Source organism: Capricornis sumatraensis, chromosome 11, assembly GCF_032405125.1.
Source record: "Capricornis sumatraensis isolate serow.1 chromosome 11, serow.2, whole genome shotgun sequence".
Classification (NCBI taxonomy): Eukaryota; Metazoa; Chordata; class Mammalia; order Artiodactyla; family Bovidae; genus Capricornis; species Capricornis sumatraensis.
The window spans coordinates 81,719,088-81,736,291 of record NC_091079.1 but is presented as its reverse complement, the minus strand read 5'-3'; the positions used below and the strand labels follow the sequence as shown (position 1 = coordinate 81,736,291).

The 17,204-nt window shown below is 41.6% G+C and overlaps 1 protein-coding gene across 1 annotated transcript in view; it reads left to right on the top strand.

Annotated features, from left to right (window-relative positions):
• The first annotated feature begins 2,560 nt into the window (after positions 1-2,560).
• The window catches only part of GRHL2 (grainyhead like transcription factor 2), a 125,253-nt gene continuing 110,609 nt past the window's right edge, over positions 2,561-17,204 (top strand). Inside the window, exons 1-3 of the mRNA XM_068983877.1 lie at positions 2,561-2,749; positions 12,123-12,190; positions 16,722-17,115. Of these exons, the coding sequence (XP_068839978.1) occupies positions 2,582-2,749; positions 12,123-12,190; positions 16,722-17,115 (630 nt within the window). The 5' untranslated portion in view covers positions 2,561-2,581. The remainder of the gene's footprint in view (positions 2,750-12,122; positions 12,191-16,721; positions 17,116-17,204) is intronic.

Genomic DNA, 17,204 nt, shown 5'->3' with positions numbered 1-17,204 from the left:
TCTTATGGAAAATAGCTAAGTAAACAACTTCAGACTCCCTTAATTAATGATTACCTTGAGCACTTCTACGTTATAACCAAAAGTTGCTATGCCCTCAAACTTTATAGGAATATAGAACTGTGCCGTGAGAGTAATAACTTGTTGTTCAGTTTACAGTTGTTTTATCCATTATCTTATTGAGTTCTCACAGTCATACTGTGAGGTTAGTAGGGTAGGCATTGCTGTGCTTGGTGTTTTAACTTTCTGTTTTATATTGGAGTAGAGTTGATTAACAATGTTGTGTTAGTGTCAGTCGGACCACAGAGTGATTCACTTATACAGATACATGTATCCTTTTCTCAAATTCTTTCCCCAGTTAGGTTGTTCCATGATATTAAGCAGAGTTCCCTGTGCTAAACAGTTGGTTCTTGTTGGTTATTCATTCACGTCAGTCAGACGGCTGTCATCAAAAAATCCAGAAGCAATAGATTTTGGAGAGGGTGTGGAGAGAGAAGGGAAGCCACCTACACCCTTGCGGAGAATGTAAATTGGTGCAGCCACTAAGGAAGAAGGGTTTCCCTCAGAGCTCAGTTGGTAAAAGAATCCACCAGCCATGCAGGAGATCCTGGTCCGATTCCTGGGTTGGGAAAATCCCCTGGAGAAGGGATAGGCTACCCACTCCAGTATTCTGGTCTGGAGAATTCCATGGATTATACAGTCCAGGGGGTCACAAACAGTTGGACACAACTGAGTGACTTTCACTCACTTCACTAAGGAAAGAACAGTCTGGAGGTTCCTTAAGAAACTAAAAATAGCGCTGACTTTATGTAAGGCATGAAGAAACCGAACCTCAGGCAGCATTCCTCCTCAGTAAACAGTGAACAGACTCACTTCCAGAGCCTGTGCTGCTCCACATCACCGCACAGCCGATCGGGTAGAAAGGCCTTCCACCAGGGTTTTCCCGTTTACTTCCAGAAACTTGGTTTTTACCCTTTTAATTCAGTTCATGTACAGTTGGGTCATTATTTTCTCTTTCCTCCCAATCAGTCCCACCAAGCCACTGGCACAAAGAGTTCAAACCATCTAAAATTTGGAGACCATCTAAAATTCCACTCTGCTCAATGTGGATTTCCCGCCCCCCTCCCCCCAATATATGTCACCAATGTCAGTGTTATTTTCTGACCCTCCATCGATGCATGACACCATGCCTCCACACAAAGCATCCTCAACACAGCCTTTGTTGTGAGTTCACACCAATCTTCCACCACAAAGTGAGCTGGAAGACCATCTACCGTTAGAGGGCCCTGCAGGAATATCAGCAGAAAGGTTTGTCTTTACTGAATGACTGTCGGAAGGCTCTTGCTGGATGCATTTCCACTGATCGGCATACATGCTGCCTTCGCAGTCTTGCCACTTGTCTGTGTCACGTTACCCTGAGTAGACCCAGGTGTTACTGAAATACAACGTCTCATTATTACTTTCTGATTTCATTTCAATGAACAAGGCTGGCGTGTGCTGCTGAGGACTGTGGTGGTTTAAGGGTGAAAGTGAAAGTCATTCAGTCGTGTCCAACTCTTTTCGACCCCGTGGACTATAGCCCACCAGGTTCCTCTATCCATGGAATTATCCAGGCAAGAATACTGGAGTGGGCAGCCATTCCCTTCTTCAGGGGATCTTCTCGACCTAGGGATCAAACCCGGGTGAGTCACCTGCATTGCAGGCGGATTTTTTACCATCTGAGCCACCAGGTACTTGAGTTAGTATTGAATCCTCCTTAAAAAATTGCTTTGATGGTCATTTGCTGCTTTACCTGAGTGGCTTGGTTAGGACTGACAAACAACTCTAACCCCTCTTGTCTGCTGAAGATTCTCCAGGTACCCTCCTTACTCTCCGTGATGATCTTTTAGGATCTGTAGCTTCGATGTCCTTTAAATATGGTAGGATCCCATGGAACACAGGACTCATGTACAGAGTTCATCTCTTTCCTGTTGCTTGCCACCCATATGATGCATCATATCTGCAGGACGTCTTGTGCCTTGTTTCTGTAGCTTCTATTGCCTTTTAAATTAAAGGACTTGGATTGGTCTATAGACCAATTTGCTAGCAGATATAGTGTGAATTACACTAGATGAAATTGTTTTTTAACCGCCATTGACATGCCGATTACTTTTAATGTGTTGCACATATTTATGCACTAGAACTTACAGAATTAAATGAAACGTGTTCCCTCCCAGGGTTTCATTCTAATATATATGAATGAAGGATAATCAAGTAAAATGAGTTGGCTCCTGAACTGATTGGTTATGAAAAGCCGAGTGTGAAAGGAGTCAACTTACACTACTTCTACACTACCTTTTAAAGGCCATTATTACCTCTCCTGGACAGTAAAGAAATAAATCAGTGGCTTTATCAATGTGATGTGGCCATCACTTTGGTCTCAGTCTTCCTTCTCTTCCATTCTGGGGAAGCACAAGTGAACCAAATAACGTGCGCATTTGTATTCCACGTGTATGTTTAGTGAGAAAAAAGAACACTTCTCTGATCAGGAATCTCGCATTTCTCTTGCTTTCGCAGTAATAAACGACTGGTGGCCTTAGTGCCCATGCCCAGTGAGCCTCCATTTAATACCCGAAGAGCCTACACCAGCGAGGATGAAGCCTGGAAGTCGTATTTGGAGAACCCCCTGACGGCGGCCACCAAGGCAATGATGAGCATCAACGGAGACGAGGACAGCGCGGCCGCGCTTGGGCTGCTGTACGACTACTACAAGGTAGACCGTGGAGCCCCGCCTCCCTCCGCCCTCGGCCCCTAGGACCGCCCCTCTCTGTGGGCAGAGAGGACAAACTTCGTCCCAGGCCAGAGAACCAAGGGTATCTCCACACTCACCGTGGAACTCAGCCTCTTCCTTGTCTCATTGCTTCCCTGCTTTCCGGTCTATGAAGCCCAACTTCAGCCCTGCTCAGAGGAGTTTTCCTTTTCGGATACTGACTCCGTGCCCTCTGTTTACAAGCATACATAGTATCTACATTTAATGCCTGCAAGGCCAGAGACCTGTGTTTGATTCCTGGGTGGGGAAGATCCACTGGAGAAGGGATAGGCTACCCACTCCAGTGTTCTTGGGCTGCCCTTGTGGCTCAACTGGTAAAGAAAACGCCTGCAATGCAGGAGACACGGGTTCAATCCCTGGGCTGGGAAGATCCCCTGGAGAAGGGAAAGGCTACCCACTCCAGTATTCTGGCTTGCAGAAGTCCGTGGGTTGCAAAGAGTCGGACACAACTGAGCGACTTTCACTTTCACATTTAATTCCTGCTTCATGTCATATTGCAGTACTTTGCTGCCATTTTTACTTAATGACTTTTGGTGAACAAAGAATATTACATTGTGTGTCTGTACCGTAATTTAGTCATTGCTGTTGGGGCATTGAAGCTGGTTTTATTTATTTTATTTTATTAGTATTTTTAAATTAAGTAATGTGGGACTTCCCTGGCAATCAGTGGTTAAGACTCTGTGCTTCCATTGCAGGGGGCGTGGGTTCCATCCCTGGTTGAGGAACTAAGATCCCTCATGATGCATGGTGCAGCCAAAAATAAATAAATTAATAAAATGAAATAAATAAATAATGAGAACATTTATGTTTTTATTTATTTCTTTTTTGGCTGAACCCTGTGATGTGCAGGATCTTAATTCCCTGACCAGGGACTGAACCCAGTCCCATCAGTGAAAGCAGCAGTACAAGTCCCAAGTCCTAACCGCTGGAGTGCCAGGGAACTCCCTAGTTTGCTTTTAGATATTCCATTTTATAAGAAACATCAGGATTTCTAGATTTTTCACTTTTGTAAGAAATATACCAATGAATGCTTTTATGGTAGACTTTTGCAGCAATTCCAAAATCTGTCTCCCTTTGTTTCACCGGGCACTCAGTATTTATTTTGAAAAGCCCTTAAAACAAAATGAATGTAATTCACTTGCATTACAAAAATACTTGTCATAGGTACCTTCAAAACAGGAGTATTTCAGGAAATCGAACGACAAACATTGGTCTGTCTCTACTATAAAGGACTATATCTGGTATGACCTACTTCCTTAGAACCACTGAAATGTAAAAAGTCAACAAGTATTTACTGATTGAGGATATTTATTGCCTGATTTGATTGTAAACACCTGGGCTTATGCTGGGATTGGCACAAAGGTGAAAATGGCTGTGTTTATTTTGCTGGTTGGGCGCCACTCTTTCGAATAAGAACTAAATCCTCCTCTTGCCCTCTCCCTCCATCAGGAGAAAATCATACAGGAGGAATTTTTCTTTTAGTTGAGTCAGTCTCGGTTTCCTGCTCCCTTCCTGCATCCCAGTTCCTGTTTCCTTCCAGCAGGCTCCAGCATTGCAAGTTGTGCTGCCTCCTGTGTCTCTCGTAAACCAGAGTTTTCATGCTTTCCAAGCATCAATGGCACCCCACTGCAGTCCTCTTGCCTGGAAAATCCCATGGACAGAGGAGCCTGGTAGGCTGCAGTCCATGGGGTCTCTAAGAGTTGGGCACGACTGAGCAACTTCACTTTCACTTTTCACTTTCACGCATTGGAGAAGGAAATGGCAACCCACTCCAGTATTCTTGCCTGGAGAATCCCAGGGACAGAGGAGCCTAGTGGGCTGCCGTCTATGGGGTCGCACAGAGTCAGACGTGACTGAAGTGACTTAGAAGAAAGATCTCCCACCAACACCAACACCAGTACCAACCCTGGCACTGACCGACCACCCCCAAGCCTACTCTTTGACCAACGTTCTCTAAAGTTACTCATTCCTTTTCCAGCTTCCTCTAATTTTCTCTATTAAAACACTAAGGAGGGCTCCCTCGGTGGGGAGAGAAAATAAAGTCAAGCCAAGTTGTGCTTGTTAGCCTCTCAGCTGTGTCCGACTCTATGCAACCTTATGGACTGTACTGCCAGGCTCCACTATCCATGGAATTTTCCAGGCAAGAATACTAGAGTGGGTTGCTGCTCCCTTCTCCAGGGAATCTTCCCGACCCAGGGATCAAACCCGGGTGGGTCTCCTACACTGCAGGCAGATTCCTTACCATCTGAGACACCAGGGAAGTTCTGAGTTGTGCTTATCAAAGATGAGATATTGGGCTGGCCAAAAAGTTGGTTCGAGTTTTACCGTAAGGTGTTACAAACAAACATTTTGGCCAACCCGATAGGAGGTATGAGTCCTGTATTAAAGGTAGTGTTTTAATAGAGATAGGTTGGCCCATCCAGGCTATTTTAAATGAGGATATTATTGACTCAAATAAATGCATCTTTTATGGTTAGAAAGTGCTGGAGAAATAAAGGAAAGGCATTCCACTTGCACCCTTGCAGTCTAGGTTGACTTCTCCCCCTTACTAAGAGAGCTGGAATTGGCAGATTTCACAGCTCTCTTGTGAAGGTGTACAATTCCCAACATGACTCCTGACCTGGCAAAAAGGGGCTTTCACTTTGGGAACTGGGGTCCACATGAAAGGATGTAGGGGCTAATCTCCATTTCATGCAAGCAGGGCAGTTTCCTACACTGAAAGGAAGCACCTGAAAACAACTGAGCCTGAAAACCAAAGACGCTTTCTTGGCAGGCTTTCTTTTCTTCTTTTGTTTGTGACTGTTTTATATATTTAAATGCTTTTTGACTGAGAAGCTAATTTGAAAAACACAAGGATGATTTCTAAACGTTTTGGGGTGAACCTTTTCAGAAAGTATTGAGGATGGTACAGAACTTATCATGTTAGACTGTTTCCTGTTCTAGGCTATTTCTTGAGGGTTTCAATTTATTAGACTTTTGTGTTAATACTTAATGTTTGGAAATGACCTCATCCCTAGAAAGAAATTGCAAAGCAATTTTTATCTATTATAAAAAATAGTTAAGCTTGACACATTAAAATCTGGTAACATCATTAAAGTGACTATGATTTAATCACTTGGGTCATTAAAGCTTTTTGGTAGCCTTTATAACTTTATTAAGCAGATATGTTAGTTTTATAAGACTAGGAAGAAATATATTAAGATAATTTTGAAGAAACATATTGTTCTATTGTTTAAAAACTGATTTTATTCCATTACTGTGAAATGGACATAATTTCAGATATCTTTATTAGATGAAGTTTCTTTCATATTAATGAAAAAGAGAAATATACCTTGAAACACAACTCATTAGTAATTTGGGAAAGAATTTAATTTCCCATAGACTCAAAGGATAAAGTGTTGGTAAATATGGTACCTAGATTACCTCTCCTTTTGCACATTATTAATATTAAAAGGAAAGTTGAAATTCTGCTAAAGATACAGAGTAGGGAGTTAACATAAAACTCAGTTTGAGGATATGGAGAAAATGGAACCCTCCTACGCTGTTGGTGGGAATGTAAATTGGTTCAACAACTGGAAAATGGAGATTTCTCAAAAAACTAAAAATAGAACTACCATATGACCCCGCAATTGCACTCTCAGATATATATTAGAAAAAACCCCAAACACTAATTCACAGATATGTATACCTCACTGTTCATAGCAACATTACTGACAATTGCTAAGATATAGAAGCAACCTAAGTGTCCATCAATGGATGGGTAAAGATGTGGTGTGTATGTGTGTGTGCACACACACAGTGGAATACTAATCAGTCATAAAAAATGAAAATTTGCCATTTGTAACAACATGGATGGACTTAGAGGATATTATGCTTAGTGAAATATCAGAGAAAGACAAATGCTATATAATGTCACTTATATGTGAAATCTAAAAGATAAAAGTACACCAGTGAATATAACGAAAAAGAAACATACTTAGATATAGAGAACAAATTGATAGTTACCAGTGGGGAGATGGAAGAGAGGAGGGGCAAAGTTGGGGTGGGGATTAAAAGTTACAAACTACAATGTATAAAATAAATAAGCTACAAAGATAAATCGTATAACACGGGGAATAGCACCAGTATTTTATAATAACTAAATGTAGTATGATCTTTAGAAACTGGAAATTACTGTGTTGTACACCTGAAACTTATATAACATTCTACATCAACCAGACCTCAAATAAATAAGTAAATAGTCATCACTACTTGCTCCCACCCCCCTCAAAAAGAACCCTCAATCTATAAACAAGTCTAAACTCCTACTGTTGAATTTATATTTTCCTAGATTAATTTATTAATTTAGAATATAAAATATTCCAATAAAATGTTTTCTAAGACTGTGTGGACTAGCAGAGTTACATAGCTCATTTATTTCCCACAAGTTTCACTATATTTTTGCTTGAAACTTTAAACATTAAAGAATTAGCCTTGTTTCTAAAAACTCTGTGCAAATGATCATTTTCAGGCCTCAGTCAGCCCTCTCTTGTTTACAGTTTGTATATGCTGGTAGTAAAGTTATAACAAAGTTAAATCTACTTTGAGAATGGACTTTCTTTCTGTAGTAAAGTGTTAAGGGAAAAAAAAATTATAGATTCTATTTTTTTGAATATAAACTTGGGGAAGTCAGATTACTGTAGCAATTGCTACTGCAGTATCATTTAAATTCTGTAGACTTTTTATACCTCTTTGGAAATAAAAATCGATCCTTTTTGTAAAACATACCATTTTCCCCTCACTGCTGAGGTTGGAGTACATCACCTCTGTGGACAGTAGAGAGAGGAATGTGTGTGACATGCAGCAGGCATTCAAAAGAAATGGTGGTCCCTGTCCTTGGAAACTGCACAAGTGTACCTTGGTGTAACACTTTTTTCACTACAAAGTCTTTCCACCTGTATTTTAAAACTGTCCCCATAGGATCACTGGAGTGAATCCAATCAGGTCTTTTGTTTTCAGCTCAGGCAACTAAATGGAATTTGCAAAGGTCCCAGGGCAATCCTGTACATGCACAATATCTATGTCATTAGGCTGTCTCAGTTAGTCTTCTTGCGCTGCTGAGACAGAATATCACAAACTGGGGGCCTTAAACAACAGAGATTTATTTTCTTACAGTTCTGGAGACTAAAGTCCAAGACCAAGGTGCTGACAGTGTTTTTTTCTAGAGAGGCCTCGCTTCCTTCCCATCTTGCAGATGGCTCCCTTCTTGCTGTGGCCTCATGTAGCATTTCCTCTGTGCACACACGCTCCTGGCATCTCTTCCTCTTCCTAGAAGGGCATTAGTCCTGTCGGATTAGGGCCACAGCTTTAGGAAGTCATTTACCCTTAGGTGCTCAGTCTCTCAGTTGTGTCCAACTAAGTAGCCCCATGGACTGTAGCCCCCCAGGCTTCTCTGTCCATGGGATTTCCCAGGCAAGAATACTGGAGTGGTTTGTCATTTCCTACCCCAGGGGATCTTCCTGACACAGGGATCAAACCCACATCTCTTGTGTCTCATGCATTGGCAGGTGGATTCTTTATCACTAGCACCACCTGGGAAGCCCCATTAATCTTAACCACATTGGAGACTAGGGTTTTAACATACAAACATTGGAGGCATACAGTTCGGTCCATAACACTCTACCCTGTTTAAAAAATGCTTTAATGGAATCCATTTGAAAATAGGCTCAAAACTTTAAAATATGCATTTGAAGCTTAGATGAAATCTATTATAAAAATAACCAAAATGCTAGACTTTGTCGTAATTTAAAGACTCAGATACTAGCCTCGTTCTCTATTGGGTTTAAGCTACTCACCAACAACAGCTCTGAAGTCAGTTGTGACCTTTTGATTAATTTCAGGCATGACAGAAAAATATGACAGATTTCATTTGTTATTTTTATGTGGTTTGATTTACTCTGGCTTACTTTACTTTTCCCCTGAAGAAGCTGTTGATTCGTAATCATCTGATTCTAGCTCTGGTGAAAATGTTCTTCCCCGGCCAGTTGGTTCCCCTCTATTCTGTTGACCTGGTGCTGTTGGACACCAAGATGTTTGTTTGTCTAACCATTGGTCATCCATTTATTCATCCATCCATCCAACAAGTGCTAATTCACCACGACCTTCCAGCAATGGTGATAGATATTAGGGGGGTGGGTTGAATATCCAAAGGCAGATGGGACCCAATGTAAGACCTTGGTGAGGTCACAGTCCAGGACCTCTGTAACAGTCCCGTAAACCTATAACCACAGTGCGTGGCAGTAAATACTATGAAGGTGATGTGCTCCGGGTGCAGTGAGGAGGGTGTGCCAGCCTTCCAGAGAGCTCAGGTTTTCCAGAGCTGTGCTCAGTCGCTCAGTCATGTCCGACTCCTTGCGACCCCATGGACTGAAACTGGTGGTGCTAGCTGTAAAGAACCCACCTGCCAATGCAGGAGACATAAGAGGTGGGAAGCAGTGCCTATTCTACGGGGAAGCAGAGGAGAGTTTTTCAGGTAGGCATATGGAGAGGGAGCATTTTAGGCAAAGCAAACAGGAGATGAGAAAACGGGAGGTCAGACTCCAGGATGCATTCAGTGAAATCCAAGGAATCAGCCTTGCTGAACTGTTGAGGTGAGTGAGGGGGAGGGCAGTCAAGGTTGGTTAGGAAGGCAGCGACTCCTTCTGGAAGTGACCAGGCTGGTACGCTGGGCTTTATTCCCCCAAGAGGGAGTGCAGGGCTAGGTACATGGCCTTGTTGTTTTTGCTAGATGAATGAGTGAATAAATGATTTAATAAATATTCATAAGCTTTAGAAATTTTTGAAAGAAGTCTTTATTTTTAATTTAAAAATAAAGCCTTTTGTTTTCAGTTTATATACAGTGTAGAAAATGGATAGAAGCTTAAAGAAAATGAAATTTCCTGTAATTTTTCTATTATATTCTTTGACATCATTTTCTCTATTACTGAAGGATTTTTGAACATTGGCCTGGTAGATTGGAGACATGATTTACACATGTTATAGCAACAGCAGCCACAGGGAGATGGATTATGAGCAGAGAATCCAGTGAACAGGTTGTTGCGATTGTCCAGATAAAAAAGAATGAAGCCCTAAAGTAAGACCTAATGGTAGCTGTTCCCTGGATCAGCATTTGTGAGCTTCTTCCTAAATCAGCCACTCTACTTAGTCAGTCACGGAACACGGAAACAAAGCAGTATGTTCAGGAGATCACTGAGTATTTGTTTGGATAAAAGTTGGCAACTGATTCTCTGTGTGTGTGTGTGTGAGAGAGAGAGAGAGAAAGATTTGATGAGAGAACTCTTTAACTAGGATCACAGTAGCTCAGCTGATGCTCAGATTAACCAAGGCGGAGTACAGAAGAAGCGCTTTGGGGGAAAGGATAATTGTATGTTGAGTCTGAAGTGCTTGTAGGATATTCAGGTAGGGACGTACGGTGGTGAGTCTAGACTCGAGGAAGGGGCCTGAGTTCAGAGGTCTCAGTTTCTCTAAGAAGGACAGTCTTTGGGAAGCCAAAAGTTAACATGGTTCAGGGTGGCCCAGATGGGAGGGAGAAAATCTGAAGGCACGGTGGGGTCCGACTGAAAGATCACTCTGGTTCTTCTTAATGGAGCCAGATGGATTTGCAGGGACTAAGTGAAGGAGAGGAGAGACCAGTTAGCTGACACAGTAACCCAGGCAAAAGAGGTGGGGGGCCGAGCCAGGAGGCAGGCCTCCACGGGGAAGCGGATGGATCCGAGTCACATGGGATTCAGTGGGATGTCTTTAAGACTCAGTCGTATTATAGCATGTATCAGAATGTCATCTTTAAGACTGAATAATATTCCATTGTGTGTGTGTGTATATATATATATGTATATAACACATTTTGTTTATTCATTCATTCATCTGTAGATGGACATTTGAGTCATTTACACCTTTTGGCTGTTGTGAATTATGCTGCTGTGACCATGGGTTTGCTTGGTATTAAAATGTTGTGATTATCTGTCACCTTCAGTAGATGATGGTTTTGTTTTACTCATTTCGTTTCTTGTTTAGCATGTAGTAATGCTGCTACTCTGTAGACCCTCAACATTGATAAGTGCATGAAGGACTTAAAATTGATTTACTTTGTTTTTATTTAGCAAATGCTTATAAATTTCCATGCTAAGTGCCTTTAAAAAATTAACTCTTCTAATTTTACTGAACACCCTGTAAGGTATAGAACTACCACTATTCCTTTTTTACAGCTGAGGAAACTGAGGCAGAGTTAGTTTGTGGTTGAGCTGAGATTTGAACCCAAACGATCAGGTCGAGGTCTGGACTCTTAGTCACTCAGCTGTGTCACCTCTTTCGTCCAGCTGGCTGGGCTTGCAGACACATTTGGGTGAGTGGAAACCATCCATGAGGACTGCAAGAGGAGTCCAGAAAAGAGAGACTTCTCATAAACACTCTTTTATGTCAAAATAGTGCAGAGTGCATTTTCAGTGCAAAGGTGTGTGGCTAGAAGGAAGATCTGGAGATTTAGGGAAAAAACAAAATTGATAAACAAAAAAATCAAAAGCATCCAACCAGCCAAACAAATCTAAACCCACTCTTCATGTATTTGAGAACTGTGGTAGAGACAGAAAAGCAATCCATAGTGCCGTCAGGTGATTAGATGACGCTCAGAAACACAGCTGGTCAGGGTGTCCCTTCTCTCAAGTAACGCTTTTTCAATAATCTTTCAGGTAATGCATTGGCACTGTAGTTGTGAAGTCCATAATAAAAGTGCATTAGAAGAAGAAGGGTGGAAGGCAAGCCGTGAGCTATGTAGGGAGGGTGGATAAAGGTGGCCCAGGTATTAGATGTTGCCTCATCACTGAACGGTGCAGCCCACTCCCCAGTTTGCCCCTCTACATGTCAGCATAGAGTCCCTCATCACAATGGAGGGTCAGTCCTATTCCTTAATGGGATACTTGTAGCTCCAAGATGCTTTCTGTCTGCTCCAGAGTACAGATACCCTTTCCCCTCATCTGCGCCCAACCAAGGAGGGGAGGACTCAAGAGGTGCTCAGGTCCAGCGATAACTGCCTGTGTCCGCAGAGCACAGCACAATCAGGAACGCTGTGACCTTGCATCAGTCATCACCGTTTTGTGTCTGGTCCACTGTCATTGCTACTCAGGCTTCCCACCTTTAACCATCTCCTGGCCATTGCAAATTTGCCATCTTTCTCCAGAGAATGTTCCGTTTCATTTTCTTTGCTTATGCTGGTGTCAAGCTCTCTGCACAAGGTCACAGTTGTATCTATGTAAGTCTGACTGATGGTTGATCATGATTTCAGGTTCCTCGAGACAAGAGGCTACTGTCTGTAAGCAAAGCAAGCGACAGCCAAGAAGACCAGGATAAGAGGTATGATAATATATACAGGAATATGCCTGACTCTCCAGATAACTCCTTTTTTATGTTTTTGACAATAGTATTAAACTGTAACTTTTGTTCTTGAGAGGATATGAGAGTTAAGAAGCTTAATGTCTGCTCCCTGTCTTTTGGAGCCTGGACCAAAACTGGATTTCTCAGTTGGGAGAGCAAATTGTAGTTTTTGGTTTTGCAATTTGCAAAGGTTCATTAGTGTCTTCCAAGGAGGCTGCAAATCTGAAGAGACAGAGGTGATATACTGGCAAGATAGCCCACTGCTAGTGTGAACTTTTCTGTTAATTCAGTGGCTGTGTAACCGTGATGAGGCTCTTGAGGGAGTGAGACATTTGAAGATGACCTTTGGTAAGGGGAAGAGGAAGGAGGCCAGGCTCATCTCAGTCCAGGGAGGAGCTGGTAGGGAGCCATGGGTGGCAGAGGGCACTGTCAGGGGCAGGAAAGATGTTAGGAGACCATAGGTAACACTCTTTCCCTTCAATCCTGAATTAAGAACCAGTTGAAAAACAAGACACAGATTGAAATTACAAAGGAAAAAGAAATCAATTTTATTTCTGATGAAGCTAATTAGAGAATGTTATTTTGAACGGGCAATTTGTAATGTTATCAGTACTGACTTAGATATGACCTATCATCCAGTCCCAGGCAGGACTTCAGGCCGCCCTGAAGGGACGCATGGCCTGGCCAAGGTGACTGGAGTGTCTGTCCCCTTTCTTTGGCCAAGATGATCCAGACATAAAGGAGGACCCATAAAGGTCTGAACCACCTTGCTCAGCTACTTTTCCCAAAGTAGCTCCCAAACACAACCAATCAAATATATCTCTTCCCCTGCAGAGGAATGGAGAAGCCACAGTGCTTCTGTTGAAGGGTTTTCTACTTGGCAACATAAAGCCAAGAGAAATGAAGTCTCCTACTAAAACAGATGTCAGAATCTCTTCTGCCCTTGATAGGAACTGCTTGTGACCCTGTGATCTTGTCATGTGACTAGCAGTGGAGACCACGCCGCCAGCCAGTGGTATTGTGCTGTGTGTCAACTCCAGGGCATACCCCCAGCAGAAGGTGAAGGCTGTCTGCATAGGATTTGCTGTTCCAAGGGGATCTTCTGGAACTTTATGCTGCTTTGGGGACCCGGGCACTAGTTAGTAGCAGTGATGACAGGGAGTAAGAGGCTGATACTCTTTAGGTCTAATAACTTTTCCTCCATCCAGTCAGTATTGAATAAGTTAAAGAAGTTTAAATCCTACACCGGTAATCACAGAAAGCTTACGGGCGCATGCAGGAGGTGGAGATGGGGAGAGAAATAAATTTAAAATGTGTGCTCTGTATGTATCATAATAGATACAAGAGGCCATGTTTTGGTAAAGTATCTTTTAGAGCAACCCTAAAGACCGACAGCTGCCCATTGTACTTTAAATGCCGTTTTTATGATATATACAGAGTGCCTTAAAAAAGCTGGCAGTGAGGTATAGACAAATTACCTTGTATAGACTAATTATGACTTTGTAGACTTCTGGTTAAATGTAATTTGGAAGGATATCATTTGGTCTGCAGTGTACTCATGAATTAAGGTGCCGTGGGCTGGCATAATATCATTACAAATGTTTGTATACAGAAGTCACCACTTTGAAAAGTAATCTCAAGGACATGAGTCCAGTTTTTTTTTTTTTTTTTAAGAGTATATTTTCAAGCACCATTCTTAGCATTGCATTTTTGCCTCATGTTATAATGTTTGGTCCAATTTTAAATTCTATTGCAAGTGAGTCAGTATCTTACAGTTGCTCTTAACTTTGTTCAGATCACCCATTTTTGGGGATGACTTTCAAAGTTCTCTGGCATCAGCTTTTAAAGTCAGTGCTCTCTGTAGAGGCACTGTTACACATTATAGGACAGGGCTGAATCTATTATTTCCTTGTCTCGTGGTAAAGAAGATTCAGCTATATTGGCATGACTCTATTCACTTGCTTATTTATTTATAAGAATGCCCAAAATATTTTGACTTGTGTTTCTTGTTTAGAATCCAAGTGTTTTACATGAAATACAGACTTAAGAAATTGGGACTGAAATGGACTCTGACAGTAGAGGAGTTGATTAATTTAGAATATTTTGGCCAAGTCAGTAAGACCATGCTTGTGCAAAGCCCAGAAGTGTGAAAAAAGTAGATAATTGCTTTGGTAGCTACTGAACATAGACCAGCCCTTCTACACTCAACTTGCAGGATATTATCCAAAGGGTACTGCGTAAAACGAGTTTGAGAGATTCTGGGTTCCACTTAAACATTTGGAGGAACCCCTGGGGGCCTTTACTGTGTTCATGGCTGTGACCCACCAGGGTGGTCTTCTTGTTGTGGCAATAGCTTTTAAAAAAAAAAATATTGATTTTTATCATGGACTCCTTTCTTGAGGAACATGTATTAACAAGCCATGTGATGTTCTAAGCAACAAGGTTTAGGAAATACTGATATAAATGGGTGGTCTGGGTTTTGGCATCATCCACTCACTGGATTCAGATTAAACGTAATATCTAATTTTCACTGTGCCTTAGACACAGATTCATTGTATTGATTTGGCCACGAAAGCAGGTTATTACTGAAAGCCAGAATGTTTATAGACTCGTGATTTTATTCTTTAAAGGATTCCTTTCTAGAGTGGTTTCTTTAGGTCTGTGACTGACTCAGAGAGGTTCAGGTATTTTTCTGTTGGTTTTGCTCATGAGGAGCCATTTTCTCCCCAAGCTTCCCTTTGAAGTTTTATCTGAAAAATCAAAGCTAAAAATACCAAGCCCTGTTTGAGAGTTAGGCAAGTTCAGAGGCCAGTTGACTTCCTTTACAGAGAGGAGCCAGAGAGCTCAATTCTTAGAAGAACCAATTTTGTTCAAATATTTCTCCTGATGAAAAATGCCTATAAACCCGAGAAAGCCCCTGCTGGCTTAAAAAAAGCAGACACCAGGGACAGGGCTGCATACAAAACATGCATTTTCTTTCTGTCATTCAGGATAATCTATAAATAAGTAAGGGATGGCCTCAAACCTTACTGACTACTAGGACTTTGTTAGTAAAATCATTTTGCTGTCAACAGTGCTCATTTAGTAAGAATTTCCTCTTTGCTTCTGCTCTCACTCAAAATCCTGCAGTATAGATGCAAATAGTTCATCCTATCCTGGTAAGAATTAATTTTCTAAATCCTTTTTTTCTCCTTGTACCAGTCAGAAGGTGTGAGATCTGAGAGCTCTTGTCTTACATAAGCCCAGTTACACCACTTCCTTAAGTCCTGATAGTAATTCAATGCTAAGGATATCAATGAGCTCATGCTTTTTTTCAATTTAGTGAAAATATTTTAATGACAAGTTCTCATAATCTTATTTTTATCTGCAAAGGGTTTAGCCTGCAGAACAGTGAAAACCATTCTTCCCAATCTTCTCCTTCAACCTATTGTTCCGCCCCTATTTTTAAAATTACTGTGAATTTTTAAAAAATTATTTTTAATTGAAAGATAATTGCTTTACCAGTATTTACCAAGACCACAAAACCAGTATTGTATTGGTTTCTACCAAATCCCTGTGTTTTTAAAAAGGGCTATTTAAATTTTTTTCTTTTGAAAACTTTTAAACATATTCATTAAAAAAACGGTGATATAATGAACCCCCAAAGACCCATTCCATCCTCCAGATTCAGTACTTGATAACTTTCCCTTACACCTATTTATTCTTCACCATTTCTTTCTTTCCCTTTTTTTATTTCTTTAAAAAAATTTTTTTATTGCAATAGTATTTAAAATAAGTTCCTGGCTTACTTTATGTCATTTCACCTGTGACATGACATATTTAGAGGTCCATATCCATTTGATATGGATCTCTAAATAAACAAGTACTTTTTATTACATAATCTCAAAATCATTATCATATCTAAGTGAATGAACAACACTTCTTTAACATCAGCTAACTTTCAGTTCATATTTGATTGTCTCAAAAATCCCATTGTCTCACAAATACCTCTTTGGCTTTTTAGATTGGGATCCAAACAAGATCTGCTTGTCCTATTTGGTTGTCATGCCTTTTAAATCTCTTAACCTAGAACAAGTCTCCCACCTTTCTTTTTTCATGCCTCTGACTTATTGAGGAAACCAGGTCAGTAAGATGTGTGATATTCTGGTTTGTGTGATTGTTTCTTTTCAGTGTTGTTTAAATTATTCTTCCAGCTCCCATATAGCCTAAGAACTGGAAGTTAGATATAAAGCTTGGTTTGATTTAGAGTCAGCATTTGTTTTTTGTTGAGCATTTTCTAGGTGGGGCTGATCGCATGTTACCAGGAGGCACATGGAGGTGCTTGTCCTACTTCTAGTGATGGAAAGATCCACTTCATTCCATTGTAAAGTTCACCATCATTTCCCCGCCCCCCCCCCCCCCCCAATGCATTAGCATCCACTGATTCTTGCTTGCATCAGTTATTAGGAGTTGTGAAATGATGATTTTTCTAATTCTATCCTGTTGCTGGGGGGCGGGTTTCAATACACAGAAACTGTCTTGGCACAAGTGAAGCCCAGAGTAATTTGAGCGGAGGAGAAAACCGAGTTCAGGTCCTGAAGACTGTTCCAGTGAACCTTTGCCTGAATCAAGACCACCTGGAGAATTCCAAGCGGGAGCAGTACAGCACGAACGTCCCCGAGAGCCCAGCCATCATCCCCGTGTCAGGAATCACAGTGGTGAAGGCTGAAGATTTCACCCCGGTTTTCATGACCCCACCTGTGCACTATCCCCGGGGAGAAGGGGAGGAGCAACGCGTGGTTATCTTTGAACAGACTCAGTATGGCGTGCCGTCCATGGCCGGCCATAGCACCTACCTCAAGGACGACCAGCGGAGCACCCCGGACAGCACTTACAGCGAGAGCTTCAAAGACGGGAACGCAGAGGTGAGTCCCTGGCTCTTACTTCAGGAGCCCGAACCGACACCAGAAACCACACCTATCTTTTTTCCTCTGTTTGCTTTAAAAAAAAAAAA